Source organism: Suncus etruscus, chromosome 9 (genome assembly GCF_024139225.1).
Source record: "Suncus etruscus isolate mSunEtr1 chromosome 9, mSunEtr1.pri.cur, whole genome shotgun sequence".
Taxonomy (NCBI): Eukaryota; Metazoa; Chordata; class Mammalia; order Eulipotyphla; family Soricidae; genus Suncus; species Suncus etruscus.
In genome coordinates, this window is record NC_064856.1 from 11788143 (window position 1) to 11804121 (window position 15979).

The 15979-nt window shown below is 50.8% G+C and overlaps 1 protein-coding gene across 1 annotated transcript; it reads left to right on the forward strand.

Annotated features, from left to right (window-relative positions):
• The first annotated feature begins 3657 nt into the window (after positions 1–3657).
• Positions 3658–15024, forward strand: TRIB3 (tribbles pseudokinase 3). The gene is made up of 4 exons (XM_049779312.1): positions 3658–3698; positions 10563–10853; positions 12119–12411; positions 14371–15024. The coding sequence occupies exons 2-4, from the start codon at positions 10563–10565 to the stop codon at positions 14858–14860; spliced, it is 1074 nt and encodes a 357-aa protein (XP_049635269.1). The 5' UTR covers positions 3658–3698; the 3' UTR covers positions 14861–15024.
• Positions 15025–15979: the final 955 nt, after the last annotated feature.

Below are 15979 nucleotides of genomic sequence, written 5' to 3' on the forward strand. Positions count from 1 at the left end.
GAGTTAAGGCATTTGCCTTGCATGCAGAAGGATGTTGGTTCAAATCCCAGCATCCCATATGGTCCCCTGAGCCCCCCAGGAGAGATTTCTGAGCGGAGAGCCAGGAGGAATCCCTGAGCACTGCCGGGTGTGACCCAAAACCCCCACCCAAATTTTTTGTTGTTGTCTTATTTATTTATTTTTGTTTTTATTATATTTGCCAATGGAGCCTGATAATTGAAGATACCTCTCAGGTCCATATCCTAGAGAGTTCTGCTTATTTTTTCTTTTATGTATTTTATAGATTCTGGTCTAATCTCATCTGTGTTTGTTTTATTTTTCCACAGCTGGCTATGCTCAGTACTACTCTCCTCAAAGATTACTTCTGGGATGGCTCTTGGGAACCATGTGTAGTCCCAGGAATCAAATCCAGGTTGTCTGCATGCCCTACCTTTTATATTGTCTGTCCAGTCCCAAATCTTGAAGTCTTCAATCCACTTTAAATTCTATTTTATTTATTTGTTTGTCTATTTGGGGGGACACAGTCAGAAGTGCTCAGGGTTTACTCCTGGCTCTATGCTCAGGAATCACTCCTGGTGGGTATTGGGGAGCAAATAGGGTGCTACATTTGAACCCAGGCTGGCCACATACAATGCAAACAACCTGATGTACTATTGATGTACTATTGTTCTGAATTTTAGTGTAAATGATCATGAGGGTGTGACAGCTCAAAGAGCTGGAATATATGCCTTGCATGCAGGAGACCCTGAGTTCAATCCTTGAGACATTATTCCCTCTCCCAGTCATCTTGGGATGTAGTTCTGGTCATTCCCAGCACTATCGGATCCTATTGGCATCAGATAACTGGACATGAGTGTATTGGCCTTGTCTTCCTAAACTATGTTTGGTAGGAATTCCCAGAATATCTTGATTTTGTTTTCTTTTTTTTTTTTTTTTTTTTTTTTTTTTTTTTTTTTTTGGTTTTTGGGCCACACCCAGCGGTGCTCAGGGGTTACTCCTGGCTGTCTGCTCAGAAATAGCTCCTGGCAGGCACGGGGGACCATATGGGACACCGGGATTCGAACCAACCACCTTTGGTCCTGGATCGGCTGCTTGCAAGGCAAACGCCGCTGTGCTATCTCTCCGGGCCCGATTTTGTTTTCTTGATAATGATTTATAATAGCTTAGAAGGCTAGAAATAAGAGAGTCTTATCACCATTGAATCCTCAGCATTTAGAACAGGGTGGGACACAGCATGAAATGGTCAGGAATACAGAGCAGGAGCAATGGTGCAGCAGTAGGTCGTTTGCCTTGCACACGGCTGACCCAGGACGGACCGTGGTTCGATCCCTGACGTTCCATATGGTCCCCCAAGCCAGGAGTGATTTCTGAGCACATAGCCAGGAGTAACCCCTGAGTGTCACTGATGTGGCCCAAAAAATCCAAAAAAGAAAAAAGGTCAGGAATAGTATGAGCCAACAACCTAGCATAGGACCAGCTTTCTTGAAGGGCTCAGAAGACAACCAACCTGTGCTGCCTTTGCCTTCTACAACTGAATCTAGAGTTGCACCTGAGTCTAGGGTCTCAATGAGAAAAAAAGAAAGCTCCTAGATTGTTGACTGTGGGGTTAAATGAGATCCCAGAAGTCCCCAGTGTGCTCAGCAGGCTCTGAGACACAGGTGATCCAGTCCCCAGGGTGCTGGAACCAGGAAAAACAAAGGCTTCTCTAGCTACATCCATCCAGCCTCTGCCTCAAGGCGTTATTTTTGGACACTGGTAAATGCAGACACACAGACCCAATAGGGCTTCCTGAGGAAGGTGTGGAACTCCCTTGGGGCTACCTTGGGAAATTTCAACAGACAGTCAGGGTCCAGGGCCTCCTTGTGGCAGGCTTCTGCCTCTCTTCCAGCCAGCACTGTTGTCACTGTTCCTGTACCTCCAGGATGCATCACACATTGCTTAAAGCAGGGATCTCAAACTCAATTTACCTGGGGGCCGCAGGAGGCAAAGTCGGGGTGAGGCAGGGCTGCATAAGGGATTTAGCTTACCGAATATTCGCAATAAAAAATCGCATTAGTGGGGGCCGGGCGGTGGCGCTAGAGGTAAGGTGCCTGCCTTGCCTGCGCTAGCCTTGGACAGACCGCGGTTCGATTCCCCCGGCGTCCCATATGGTCCCCCAAGCCAGGAGCGACTTCTGAGCGCATAGCCAGGAGTAACCCCTGAGCGTCACTGGGTGTGGCCCAAAAACAAAACAAAAAAAAAATCGCATTAGTAAGAAAAAAATCGCATTAAACATTTGCATACCCCAAATGGAACTGCTTGGGGTATGCGAATATTTAATAAAATATTTTTCTTACTAATGCGATTTTTATTGCGATTATTCGGTAAGCGAATAATCGCGAATACTGCGATATTTGAAGGCCAGCCAAGGGCCACAAATGTTGTACGGAGGGCCGCGAGTTTGAGACCCCTGGCTTAAAGCATTTGGGAAGCAACGAATGTTAGGCGGTTTGGGTTTTTCTTTATTCTTCCCGGTTTGGGGCTCACACTCAGCAGTGCTCAGGGGCTACTGCCTCGTTGGTGGGGCAGGTCTCTCGTGGTGGTGCCCAGGGAGACCAAGCAGTGCCCAGAATGGAATCTTGGCCTCTTTCTTGCAAGCCTTCTTGAGCCCTCCTGGCAAAGCAGAGTTTTTCTGTTTGTGTGGGTTTTGTTTCTTAGGGGTTGGGGCCCCAATCCAGTGGTGCTCACGGCTCTGTGTTTAGGGATTAGGCCTGGAGTTGTTGGGGGGGGGGGGGGAACATACGTATGCAGTGCCTGGGATCAAAGGGAAGGTTGGCTTCCTGCAAGGCAAGCACAAACTTCTGTTCTACTTCTGCCCTAAAGAATTTTAGTGTTTTCCTCCAGAGGCTCCAGGAAGCTGAGGCAGAATGGCATGGGCAAGCTTCAAGTAGGACTTGTTGTCGGCATTATTTGTTTTGTTTTGCTTTGCTTTGCTTTGTTATGGGGAGTGGCCAAAGCCAGCGGTGCTCAGGGGTTACCCCGGACTCTGCACTTAGGGATCACTCGGCCCCATATGCTTTGGTGGAGACTTGAACCCGGGTGGGCCTAGTAAGGCAAACCCCCTCCCTTTTGTGCTGTCTCTCCCGCCCCTGACCAGCTAGTAGGCAAAGCCTTGGGCTCCCCATTTGGGATTCCTCCCTCTGGCACCTTGAGTCCCAGATAGTGCTTGGATCTGGGGTTTTCCGTGCTCAGAGGCTCCTGGGCTTAAGACACCCCCAGCCTGGCGTGGGGAGAGCCGAGCCTGTCCACCACTTCGTGTTTGGGCTGGATGGGAACCCAGGGCGGTTCGCGGGGCCCCCTCTTGTCCTGGCCCCTCTGTCCAGCCGGGAAAAGGAAGGGAAGGCCGGGATTGCGAGTTCGCAGGTGCAGAGCAGCCGCCGGCGTTTCCCGAGGCGCGGGGAGCGGGGCCGGGGCCGGCGGGCTCCCCCGGGAGGGCCGGCGAGGGCGGGGCGCAGGGCGGGGCGCGGCTGGTGCAATCCCCGGCCCGGGGCAGCGGGCGCCGCAGATTAGCTCAGGTTTGCATCACCCGGCCCGGCCCGGCCCCACCAGACGCTCCGAGGGCACGCGGACGCCAGGCTTTGGGGCGCCCGGCTGGAGCTACGTCCCGCGTCCCGTCGGCCGGAGCACTTGCGGTGCGGAGTCGGGACCTCTCGGGCAAGGTAGGGCGCTGGGACCCCCGGAGTGGACGCGGATGGGGGGACGGAGCCGTTGGTTTCGGCTCTCTCTCTCTCTCTCTCTCTCTCTCTCTCTCTCTCTCTCTCTCTCTCTCTCTCTCTCTCTCTCTCTCTCTCTTCTCTCTCTCTCTCTCTTCTCTCTCTCTCCTCTCTCTCTCTCCCCTCTTTCTTTTTCTCTCTCCCTTTCTCTTTCCTTTGTCTTTTTCTTTCCTTCTGTCTCCTCTCCCCTTTCTCTCTCCTCTCTCTTTCTCTCCTTTCTCTCTTAACTTGAATATATAAACTGACCTGACACTCTCTTTCTCTCTCCCCTTCTCTCTCCTCTTTCTCTCCCCTCTCCCTCTCCCCTCTTTATCTCTCCCCCTCTCCTCTCTCCTCTCTCCCCCTCTCTTCTCTTTTCTCCTCTCCCCTCTCCTATTTCTCTTCCCTTCTCTCTCTCTCTCTCTCTCTCTCTCTCTCTCTCTCTCTCTCTCTCTCTCTCTCTCTCTCTCTCTCTCTCTCTCTCTCTCTCTCTCTCTCTCACACACACACACACACACACACACACACACTCTCGCTCATTCACACACTGAGACATATGCACAAAGTTTCAGGCACGGGGGCATCTTGGGCCAAGTATTTCTGCTGAGTGTAGGGGACGCTACTCTGCAGCCCTAGGGGCAGCCCTAGCAAGGCTGGGGAGCAGTGTGCACCCTCAGGGCATGGCAGCTGTGCCCAGGCCAGAGAGCACAGGGACCTGTGAGGGTTCTTGCCCAGGAGAGGGGTGGTGGGTAAGTGTGTGTAAGCCGTCGGAGTCTCAGGGCTGTGTAAATGTGGAAGCGTCTCCGGGGGTTGGGGTATCTGGAGTGCAGGGTGTGGGATGGATGGGGCACAGTGGTACAAGCTTGCTTAAAGCAGGATACACGTGTTTCACTCCTGCAGAGAATTGTTGAGCCATCGGACACCAAGGCTGAGATGCTCCCTTTCTGGGGCTCAGACTCCTTCCCTTTCCCTTAACTTCTCCGGGGCTCTCTTTTGTGCTGACCCTTCAGGTGGGGAACCTGAGACCCACTGTGAGGTGTGCTTGCCTTGCTGCTCTGTTTCATTTGGGGCACATATGCCAGGATAGCTCTGTGTATACTAGGGAGCTGGGGCTTGTGATAGAAGGTGGGTGCATCACTAGGTGCCGGTTCTGTCTCCATGCTTGGCTTCCAGTGTTTTTAAATAGGGACCATACCCAGTCTGGGGGGGGGGGGGTCCTGACTCAACTCAAAGCCTGGCACATCTAGGCATACTTGAGTTCTCTCCCAGACCACCACAACACCACCCTCCCTCCTTCCTTCCTTCTTTCCTCCCTCCCTCCCTCCCTCCTTCCCTCCTTCCCTCCTTCCCTCCTTCCTTCCTTCCTTCCTTCCTTCCTTCCTTCCTTCCTTCCTTCCTTCCTTCCTTCCTTCCTTCCTTCCTTCCTTCCTTCCTTCCTTCCTTCCTTCCTTCCTTCCTCCCTCCCTCCCTCCTTTCTTCCCTCCCTCCCCAAGCTGTGCTGGGATGGGAGGGGCACACGGCAAGTGATACTCATGGCTCTGCAGATATAGTGGTACTTGGGACCACCAAGACTATACCCACAGTGCTAGGAGGGAATGCAGGAATGGGCACACGCAAGGCAGGCTTCAGCCCTTTGAGCTGTTTCCCTGGTCCCCAGTATTTGTTTCTTGTTTTTGCTTTGTTTTTGTTTTTGAGGCCACACCTAGCAAAACTCAGGGATTAGTCCTAGCTCTGCACTCAGAAATCACTTCTTGTGGTACTGGGGGACCACATGGGATGCTGGGGTGTTGTGTTATTTATTAAATATCAAGGCTTAGTGTTCTGGAAGGAGAGGCTGGGGCCTGTAAGTAGCAGGGAACGAAGAAGGAGTTCACAAAGCAGTCAGATAAAGTTTCTGGAGACTTCCAGCTTTATTACAAGGCCCTAATCACCATGTTCATATTTCTCACATGGCTGCTTTTTTAGCAGCCTCCATCAGCTGCCCTGTAAGCACCCTTCCTCTATCTGCTCTCTCTCCCCTCCCCCAGGCAAGCCCTTAATTATCAACCAAAGACCCCTCCTAGCTATGGGTGGGTCACACTGTCCAGGTGAGATTAGCATATGGTATTGGGGGAAGGTTAACACTGGGGATCCAATCTGGGTCAGCCTTGTGCAAAGCAAGTGCCCTATTGCTGTACTCTCTTTGGTTGCCTTTTGATTATTTTGTTTTGGGGCCACAACTGGCAGTGCTCAGGAGATTTATCCCCAGCTTTGTTTTGGGGGACCATATATGGTGCCAGGGATCAACTACTGGGGTCAGCCACAATCAAATCAAGTGCCTTAACCCCTTTACTATCTCTCCAAAGTGTGTGTTTTTTTTGTTTTTTTGTTTTTTTGTTTTTGGTTTTTGGGCCACACCCGGCGTTGCTCAGGGGTTACTCCTGGCTGTCTGCTCAGAAATAGCTCCTGGCAGGCACGGGGGACCCTATGGGACACCGGGATTCGAACCAACCACCTTTGGTCCTGGATCGGCTGCTTGCAAGGCAAACGCCCCTGTGCTATCTCTTCGGGCCCCCAAAGTGTGTTTTTGAGGGAGTCTGTGGATGTCTGTCTAGAGAGTGTGTGTTGTTAAGTATGACCCAACTTGATTCCCTCTGGACATCAGAGTACTAAGAGGCTAAGATATACAGAAGGTCATGTGGTGATCCCAATTCAAATCCCCATCACCACACACATATGGCCACCCTATCACCACCAGGAATGGTCCCTGAGCACAGTCAAGAAAAAGCCTTGAGTAATGCTGGATGTGAACCCAAAGCAAGCAAGTAAGCATGCAACCAGTCAACCAACCAAGCAAACAAACATATGAGAGAGAGAGAGAGAGAGAGAGAGAGAGAGAGAGAGAGAGAGAGAGAGAGAGAGAGAGAGAGAGAGAGAGAGAGAGAGAGACCATGGTGCTTCCACCTTGGCAGCTTTTTAGTTCATCAAAGGCTCAGTTACCTGCCTATTCCTGCCTGTCTGTCTATGGAACTCATCCCAGAATCATGGTTGAGGCAAAGAAACCTGGAATGCTTATGAGGTCATAGGAGAGACACTCCAGGGAGACCGATGCTTTGCAGGAAACTAAGCATCACATGGGGGCATTGTGCTCAATTTCAGAGCAGCTTATGTCTCAAGCTATGTCACCTCAATTCGTCCCTGGGGAGATGTTTCCAAGACTTGCAAGAATTGCACTTGAATGTCTTCAGCTACTACACAACAGCCACTACTATTTCCTGACAATGTCCTGCAATAAATCCCAATTCACTGGTGTTTCTCTACTTCCATTACAAAAATCCTGTTGGGGGGTTGAGTGAAAGCACAGTGGGTAGGATGTTTGCCTTGCATGTAGCCAACCTGGTTTTGATCTCCTGCATCCCATATGGTCCCTGAGCACCACCTGGAATGATTTGTGAGGGCAGAGCCAGGATTAACCATGCTATGTGTGACCCAAAAACAAAAGCAAAAACAAAAATCCTGTTGGCTTGACATTCTGTTCCACTTTATAGAGTAGGGAACTGAGACCTGGGAAGAGAAGAGAACTTGACTAAGGCTTCCTTTTCCCAAAGGGTCATTATTTTTAGAAGAGAGAACCTGGGGGCTGGAGAGATAGCATAGCGGTAGGGCATTTGCCTTGCATGCAGCCATACCAGGATGGACGGTGGTTCGATTCCCAGCATCCCATATGATCACCCAGCCTGCCAGGGTGATTTCTCAGTGCAGAGCCAGGAGTAACCCCTGAGCATTGCTGGTGTGCCCAAAACCCAATCAATCAAATAAAAACATAGAAGAGAGGACCTAGGCTGGGGGAAGATGTCTCAATGGACCGGAGGTTCAGCTTTGCATGCAGAAGTCCTGGTTTGATTCCGACATCGCCTGTTCCTCTGACCACCAATGGGAGAAACCCCCTGAGTACAAATTTAAAGTAGCCCTGAGCACTGCCAGATATAGCCTTTCAGAACAAATCAAGCAAAAGCAAAAATTAGAAGCCAGAACTTTCTCTTCAGCTGCCCTCAGCCATGTTCTAGGAGGACGTGATATATTTTTTTTTATTGCATGGGGAAGAAATTCCTGCCCTCCCAGGCAGCCAGTGCATGAGAGAGCAGCGTGATTGGAGGAGATACCCCAGTCTGAGTGATGCTAAGAGTGATGCCCATAGGCTCTCTCTCTCTCTCTCTCTCTCTCTCTCTCTCTCTCTCTCTCTCTCTCTCTCTCTCTCTCTCTCTCACTCAGTACCATGGATCAATCTCAGTTCTGTTTCCTGCATGCAGAGCACCCACTTTCCCTTAGAATCACATTCCTAGCCCCTGTTGAGAAGGTCTCTAACTCTCTCCTAGTGGTTAAATGGGGGTGTGGAGCATATAGGTTCTAGAGAAACCCTGTCTTCTGTCCTGACATGCCATTGCCCTCCTCTCCTCCACCTGCCAAATCCACACCACATGACTATGCAGGTGAGATTCCTTCATAGCAGAATGAATCGATTTTCTGGCCCTTGAACAATCCAGCCTTCCTGCCTTGTCTCACTTGTGGGGAAGCTTAGCTGTCTGCCCAATGATTCTGGTAGCTTCTGGGCCATTGGCAACAACGCATAGAGTTTACATTTGAAAAGAAAATTAAATACTTTTTGGGGAGTTGTTTCAGGGCTACACCCATGATGCTCAGTTATTCCTGATTTTGTGCTCAAGTTTTATTTCTGGTGATTCTCGGAGGACTATGAAGTGCCAGGGATCGTGTGTAGGAATCCTACATGCAAAATGAGCTGCAGCCTATTGAGCCATATCCCTGCCTTTGTATATGCATATATATACATATATATACACACAAATGCAATTGCTTTGCATCCACATAACTGATTTTGCTTCTTCCTCTTAATTCATTAGTCAACATCACCATGTAGAGTGCTGCTTTCTTAAAGCTATGATATACCACTATATGATTCTAATAAATACTTTTTGTTTGTTGGTTTTGGGGTCACACCTGGCAGTGCTTAGGGGTTACTCCTGGCTCTGCACTCAGAAATCACTCCTGGCAGGCTCGGGGACCATATGGGATGCCGGGATTTGAACCACCATCCTTCTGCATGCAAATGTCCTACTGCTGTGCTATCTCTCCGGCCCCTCCAGTATTACTTTTTTTTGGGGGGGGCCACACCCAGCATTGCTCAGGGGTTACTCCTGGCTGTCTGCTCAGAAATAGCTCCTGGCAGGCACAGGGGACCATATGGGACACCGGGATTCGAACCAACCACCTTAGGTCCTGGATCGGCTGCTTGCAAGGCAAATACCGCTGTGCTATCTCTCTGGAGCCCAGTATTACTTTTTAATTAAAAAATATTGCAGTCTGCTGGAAATGGAACTCTGTGCCTCAGACATGCAAGGTATATGCTCTGTTGCTGAACCGTGCCTAGTACCATGATGCTTGAACCAACCCTTTAATGCTGGACACAAGAGGAAATTTCTGGCTGTTTTTGTTAGACAGAAGAGTAATTGTTCACTTTTTTTTGGGGGGGTGGGGAGGTTGGGTTACACCTAGCAGCGCTCAGGAGTTTCTCCCGGCTCTACACTCAGAAATCGCTTCTGGCAGGCTCAGGGGACCCTATGTAATGCCTTATGGGATTCGAACCACCATGCAAGGCAAATGTCCTACCTTCATGCTATCTCTCCAGCCCCACACAATTATTTAATTTTATGGTGATCATTTTTATTGAAGGATACCGTCCTCAAAGTGAAACATCAAAGGTTTTAATTCTATTTATTTATTTATTTATTTTTTGGTTTTTGGGCCACACTCGTTTGACGCTCAGGGGTTACTCCTGGCTATACGCTCAGAAATTGCTCCTGGCTTGGGGGGATCATATGGGACGCCAGGGGATCGAACCGCGGTCCGTCTTACACTAGCGCTTGCAAGGCAGACACCTTACCTCTAGCGCCACCTTCCCGGCCCCTTAATTTTATTTTATGACCTTTTATTTAATTTTATTTGGGCTTTGGGCCACACCAGGCAGTGCTCAGTACTCCTGGCTCTGCTTTTAGGAATGACTTCGGGCAGGCTTGGGGAAACATATAAAGGGCCAAGTATCAACCCAGTCTGCCACATACAAGACAAGCACCCTACCTGCTGTACTATCTCTAGAGCCCTGTTTGATTTTATTTTTCATGAATCAATTAATTTGGCTTTAAGGCCATACCCATGGTGCTTGAGGCTAGTCCCAGCTTGGTATTTGGTGGGAGTGGGGTATCCCTCCTGTGCTTGGGGAACCATTTGGAGCAGGGGTTGAGGCCAGGTCTTTGTCTACCAAGTATCTCTCAGACATTTGTGCATTTTCCCAGTTCCTACCTTTGTGATTTTTGTTTTTCTTTGCTTTCAGTACCTGGCTATGCCCAGGGCTTACTACTTGTTCTGAGCTCAGAGATCACTCGAAGCAGACTCAGGGGACCAGGTCAATCACATGCAAGACAAACACCTTACCCACTGTACTTTCACTCCAGTCTCAACACCTTTTCGATTTTTTTTTTCTGGTTTTTGGGTCACACCCAGCAGCACTCAAGGGTTACTCCTGGCTCCATGCTCAGAAATCACTCCTGGCAGGCTCAGGGGACCATATGGTATGCCGGGATTTGGACCACTGTTCTTCTGCATGCAAGGCAAACGCCTTACCTCCATGCTATCTCTCCGGTCCCACCTTTTTGATTTTAACACCTGCTGCTGAATTGCTCTCTCTGAACCTGCAAAGTTTACCCTCAGCAGGGGAAGAGAGTGGCCCCAATAGCACTTACACACAGCTTACCACAGCGCTTTTCCCCTTCTTTCTAGATGCAAGCCATTCCCCTGGCTGCTCCTGTGGGTGTCCCCTCCAGGAAGAAGCGGTTGGAGTTGGAAGATGGCCTTGATACAGAATGTCCCCGCCGGAAACAAGCTCGAAATGGGTCCCAGCCCATGCTACCTGCCAACCCACCGACTCTCAGCTCACCTTCTCCCCCAGCCGGTGCCCCAACAGTGACTGCTGCCTCCCAGCTTGGATCCTATGTCCTCCTGGAGCCCGAGGACAGTGGCCGGGCCTTCCGATCCCTACACTGCCCCACTGGCACAGAGTACACCTGCAAAGTAGGTTCTCAGGGGTGTTCTCCTGCTGCTCAGGAGCCAAAAATCTTGGTGGTTCAGGGGTCCCCAGGTTTTCAACTTTCTGAAGTGCCAGGCCTAACAAAGTACAGTTAAGATCAGAGAAGAGGGGCCAGAGAGGCAGCATAGTGGGAAAGGCATTTGCCTTTCATGCGACTGATGAAGGTTCAAACCTCAGCTCCCACGAGTAGGGGCCCCCCTAAACAACAACAGAAACAAAACACGGACAAAAAATGAATTCTGCCCTGGGTGGTACAGCGCGTAGGGTGCTTGCCTTTTATTTTGCCCATAAGGGTTGGACCCCAGCACCCTATGTGGTCCTGGCAGGACTGATCCCCGAACACAGTGCCAGGAGTATGCCCTGAGCACAGCTGGGTGTGGCCAGAAAACAAAAACAAAAAACTCAAAAAGCAAAGAGGAAGGACAGGAGCAGCGGTGCATAGTGGTAAGGCGTTTGCCTTTGCATGCGCTAGCCTAGGAGGGACCAGGGTTCCATCCCTCCCCACCACCACCCAGCGTCCCATATGATCCCCCATGCCAGGAGCGATTTTTGAGTACATAGTCAGGAGTAACCTCGAGTGTCACTGGGTGCGGCCCAAAAGCCAAAAAAAAAATTAAAAAAGAAAAAAAATTAAAAAAGCAAAGAGGAGGAGGAGGAGATGATGAAGTAAGCAAGAGCTGGAATAGTTTTTTTTTTTTGTTTGTTTGTTTTGCTTGTTTTGTTTTTGGACCACACTTGGTGGCGGCGCTCAGGGGTGACTCCTGCCTCTATGCTCAGAAATCACATGGGGTGGGGGCCAGAGAGATAGCATGGAGGTAAGGCGTTTGCCTTGCATGCAGAAGGACGGAGGTTTGAATCTGGCATCCCATATGGTCCCCTGAGCGCTGCCGGGTGTAACCCAACCCCCAAATAAATAAATAAAAAAACAAATGGGGTACCATGTAGGTCGTGCAAGGCAAATTGTACAAGGCAAGTGGCCTCCCCTCTATACTATCACTATGGTACCATATGGGATGCTAGGGATGCAACCCAGGTCAGCCAGCATGGTGCAAAACAAACGCCCTACCTGTGGTGCTGTCGCTCCAGCTAACCCCTGGGATCCTTCTGAATCCCTTGCTGAACCCCCACCGGGTGGAGGTGCTCGCTGGGGGAAGGCAGGCCTCGCCAGTGGGGAGGCTGCCCAACTGGCACCCAGCAGAGGCCAGTCCCCAGGACCTCAGTGCGCTCACGCTCTGGCCTCCACCTGCAGGTGTACCCGCTCCGCGATGCCCCGGCGGTGCTGGAGCCCTACTCGCGGCTGCCCCCGGACGGGCATGTGGCACGGCCGGCCGAGGTGGTGGCGGGGGCCCAGAGCCTCTACGCCTTCTTCCCGCGGCCCCACGGCGACCTGCACACCCTGGTACGCCAACGCCGCCGCCTGCCCGAACCCGAGGCCGCCGCGCTCTTCCGCCAGATGGCCGCCACCCTGGCGCACTGTCACCTGCACGGGCTGGTCCTGCGCGACCTCAAGCTCCGCCGCTTCGTCTTCACCGACCGAGAGCGGTGAGTGAGTGGCGCCTGGGGACCCCCAGGTACGGGGAGGCCTGGGCTAGATCTTGGGGTTCAGGCGTGGGGAGCCCGGCACCCCCAGTGAATGGAGCTTTCCAGGCCCTGACACTTACCTGGAGCAGGCAGGTGTGGACCCGGCATTTAGGTTGTAGCCTAAAGTCACCCCAGAACCTGGCTCCTATTTCTCGGAGCTTGAGAGATGCTGCCCAGGCTCAAGGGGATCTGGAGTCTTTGGGTCTCAGTTTCCCCCCTCACTGGTTCAGAGAAGGACCGGACTGTCACACCGTTTCCAGAATTTCAGGGCCTTGGGCAACTGACACAATAGATGGGGGTGCTTTTCCTCTCCCATCCCTGGCCTTTACAGAATTTTTCTGCAAGACGTTCAAAGGGTTCTGGAGGAGGGTGGGGACAGAAAGAAATCTGTCTTCCTGTCACTGAGCTAGAACTTCTGGATCTATGAAGGTTGTAGCTGGAAGGTACTGAACCACAAGAAACACCTGGATAGTCACAAGGAGCGAGCATGATTTTATTTCCAAATTTGGGTGTGGGGTGGAGTATGAGATGTTCTGTATATAGCTGACCTGGGTTTGATCCCCAGGATCCCATATGGTCCCCCTAGCACTACTGCCTGGAATGACCTCTGAGCACAGAACCAAGCGTAACCCCTAAACACCTCTTTGTGTGGTATAGCAAAAAATGGGGGGCTGGAGTACATGATCTACATGCAGTAGTCCTGGTTTAACCCCTAGCACTTCATGGTCCCCTGAACACAGCTGTGTGTACCAGCTGTGTGCCCTAATCCTAATGGGAAAGAGAAAAGATGAATCCATTATATTACACACAACACACAACACACACACTCTCTATTTTGAAATACATTTTTAGCAAAAATAACAACCCATGAGTTGGGGGGTGGAGAGCTAGTATCAGATTGAGGCTCCCACCTTACACATGGTGGCTGAAAAATGGTGTCTTCCTCCAGCTGTGTGAGGATGATAAGATAGGCCAGGTGGACCCAAGCAACAGCTCCAGCCAGAGTGCATGTTTTGCTTTCAGGAAGCTCAGACTTGATCCCTAGGCCTGCATGATTCCTGGACCAGTACTACATGCAACCCCTGAGAGCATTGAATCAGGTGTGGTCTCTGAGCAATTCCAGGTGTGACCCCAAGAAAATCAACAACAAAATAGTGTGTCAGGTAGCAGGTCTTGGTGACTGCTCCATTAAACTGACTGTACTGTTATTTGTGGCAAACTTTTATTGATTTGTTTCGGGGGGGAGGGGCATAGCTGATGATGCTCAGAGTTTACTTCTGGCTCTGCATTCAAGGGTCACTCCAGAAGGGATTCAGGGTACCATGTAGGTTGTGCAAGGCAAATTGTACAAGGCGAGTGGCCTATCCTCTGGACTATCACTATGGCCCCAGTGGTAAACTTTTTTTGTTTTGGGGCCACACCTGGCAGGTATGGCAGGCTCAAAGGTGACTCCTGGCTCTGCACTCAGGGATCACTTTTGGCCGTGCTCAGAAGACAATATGTGGTACTGGGAATTGAACCTGGATCAGCCACATGTAATGCAAACACCCTGCTCACTGTACTAGCTCTCCGACCCCATTGGTAATCTTTTAAGGCAGGGTTTCTGCTGGGCTATTTCCTATATCTATCTTATTTTATTGCCTGCCTGGCTTAGGAGACCCTAAGTCTGCTCTCCGTATCTCCTGCAGAGGGTCTGTCGGAAAGTGTGCTTCCATTAGCATTGTAGTACACATCCAGACTCTCTGAGCCTGTTCTGTGAAAGGGACCCATCATCTAGTCTCCCAGGGCTGGCTTCTGTCTGCCAAATGCCAGTAGTCACTTGGGAAGTAGGTGTGATGAAGGGTGTGATAGTGGGGATGTGGCAGTGGGGTGAAGGGTTCCAATAGAACTAATACCTCCGTATATTCTCCCCTGCCTCAGGACAAAGCTGGTGTTGGAAAACCTGGAAGACACCTGCGTGCTGAGCGGGCCGGATGACTCTCTGTGGGACAAGCACGCATGCCCCGCCTATGTGGGTCCTGAGATCCTCAGCTCCCGGGCATCATACTCGGGCAAGGCAGCGGATGTCTGGAGCCTAGGCGTGGCGCTCTTCACCATGCTGGCAGGTCACTACCCTTTCCAGGACACAGAGCCAGCCCTGCTCTTTGGCAAGATCCGAAGAGGGTCCTTCGCCCTGCCTGAGGGCCTCTCAGCCTCTGCCCGCTGCCTGGTCTGCTGCCTCCTTCGGAAGGAGCCAGCTGAGAGGCTGAGTGCCTCGGGCATTCTACTACATCCCTGGCTGCGGGAGGACCCCATTTCCTCAGTCCCATCTCGAGCCCGGCTCTGGGAGACCGACCAGGTAGTCCCCCAGGGGTTGGGACTGGAGGAGGCCGAAGAAGTGGAAGAAAGAGAAGTGGGTCTCTATGCTTAGGCCCACCAATTGGACTCTCAGATCCCAACAGTGGGTTGAGTTTGGAGTGTCTTTGAGCTTTCTCCTGCCTGTTTAAACTGAGCCGAACCTTCTGTGCCTTCTGGGAGAAAGAATGGAGCACCTGTGCTGTTCTCACACCTGTGCAGTGTGTGTGTGTGTGTGTGTGTGTGTGTGTGTGTGTGTTTGTGTTTCACATTTGGCAGCTCCCAGGCTAAGCCTTTAGAGTCTGGGAATGCAACGGCAAGTGAAAGAGACAAAATTGTCCAAACACCAAGCTGGCATTCTTTTTAATTTTTGTTTTGTCTTTGGGCCATATCCACCAGTGCTCAGGAATCACTCCTGGTGGGGCTCAGGGGACTGTGGGGATGCTGGGAATTGAACCCAGGTTAGCCGCGTGCAAGGCAAGTGCCTTATTCACTGTACTATTATTGTTCCATCCCCAAGTTGGCATCCTGGCTGACAAAACTTTTCCATACTTGTAAGCCAGTGTCTACACTGAATACAGGTGTCGACATCTGCTTATACTGGTCGCCTCTGCCACTGAACAGTTCCTCTCACATAGAAGAACCTTTCCTTTATATCTTGTGCCTTTTCTGAGAAAGGGAAGCATTGCTGTGCCAAATGTGCCATCAACTCTCCCCTGCAACTTACTTCAGAGCCCAGGGCATGCTGGGAATTGGGCAGCTCTGCCCTCTTGGTCAAGGATTCTCCATCCAGGCCTGACAGAGTCAAAGATTTGGGCTGGGAAAAACCCTGAAAACTCTGAGGCTGGTCCTCACATGTAGCTCATAAAGTGGGTTCATAAGGGAGGGATTCTGGTTTGTTTATCTTCATAATAGCTGACCTGACCACCAGAATTTGGAGGTCAGGATTTTACAGGGTTTGCTCTCCCTATGCTCTCTGGAAAGTCCAAAGCCTTGTTATGGGGATAATTAGGGTCCAAGATGCCACGTAGTAGATTTTTGGAAACAATAAGTACATGTTTTTTACTTTGTGCCTAATAAAGGACTAACAAAATACTTTCCATTGTCCTGGATATTTCTTGCATTCTATCCTCTCCACCTCTTACTAGTTTTCTTTGATCCCAAACCAGTTTTGGGGCTTCCAGGTTGTAGATCA

Bases quoted from the DNA above. Each gene is read 5' to 3' on its own strand.
- TRIB3 (XM_049779312.1), top strand. From the start codon at position 10,563: ATGCAAGCCATTCCCCTGGCTGCTCCTGTGGGTGTCCCCTCCAGGAAG. The intron at 10,854-12,118 runs GTAGGTTCTCAG...CTCCACCTGCAG, and splicing joins GCACAGAGTACACCTGCAAA to GTGTACCCGCTCCGCGATGC. The intron at 12,412-14,370 runs GTGAGTGAGTGG...CCCCTGCCTCAG, and splicing joins GTCTTCACCGACCGAGAGCG to GACAAAGCTGGTGTTGGAAA.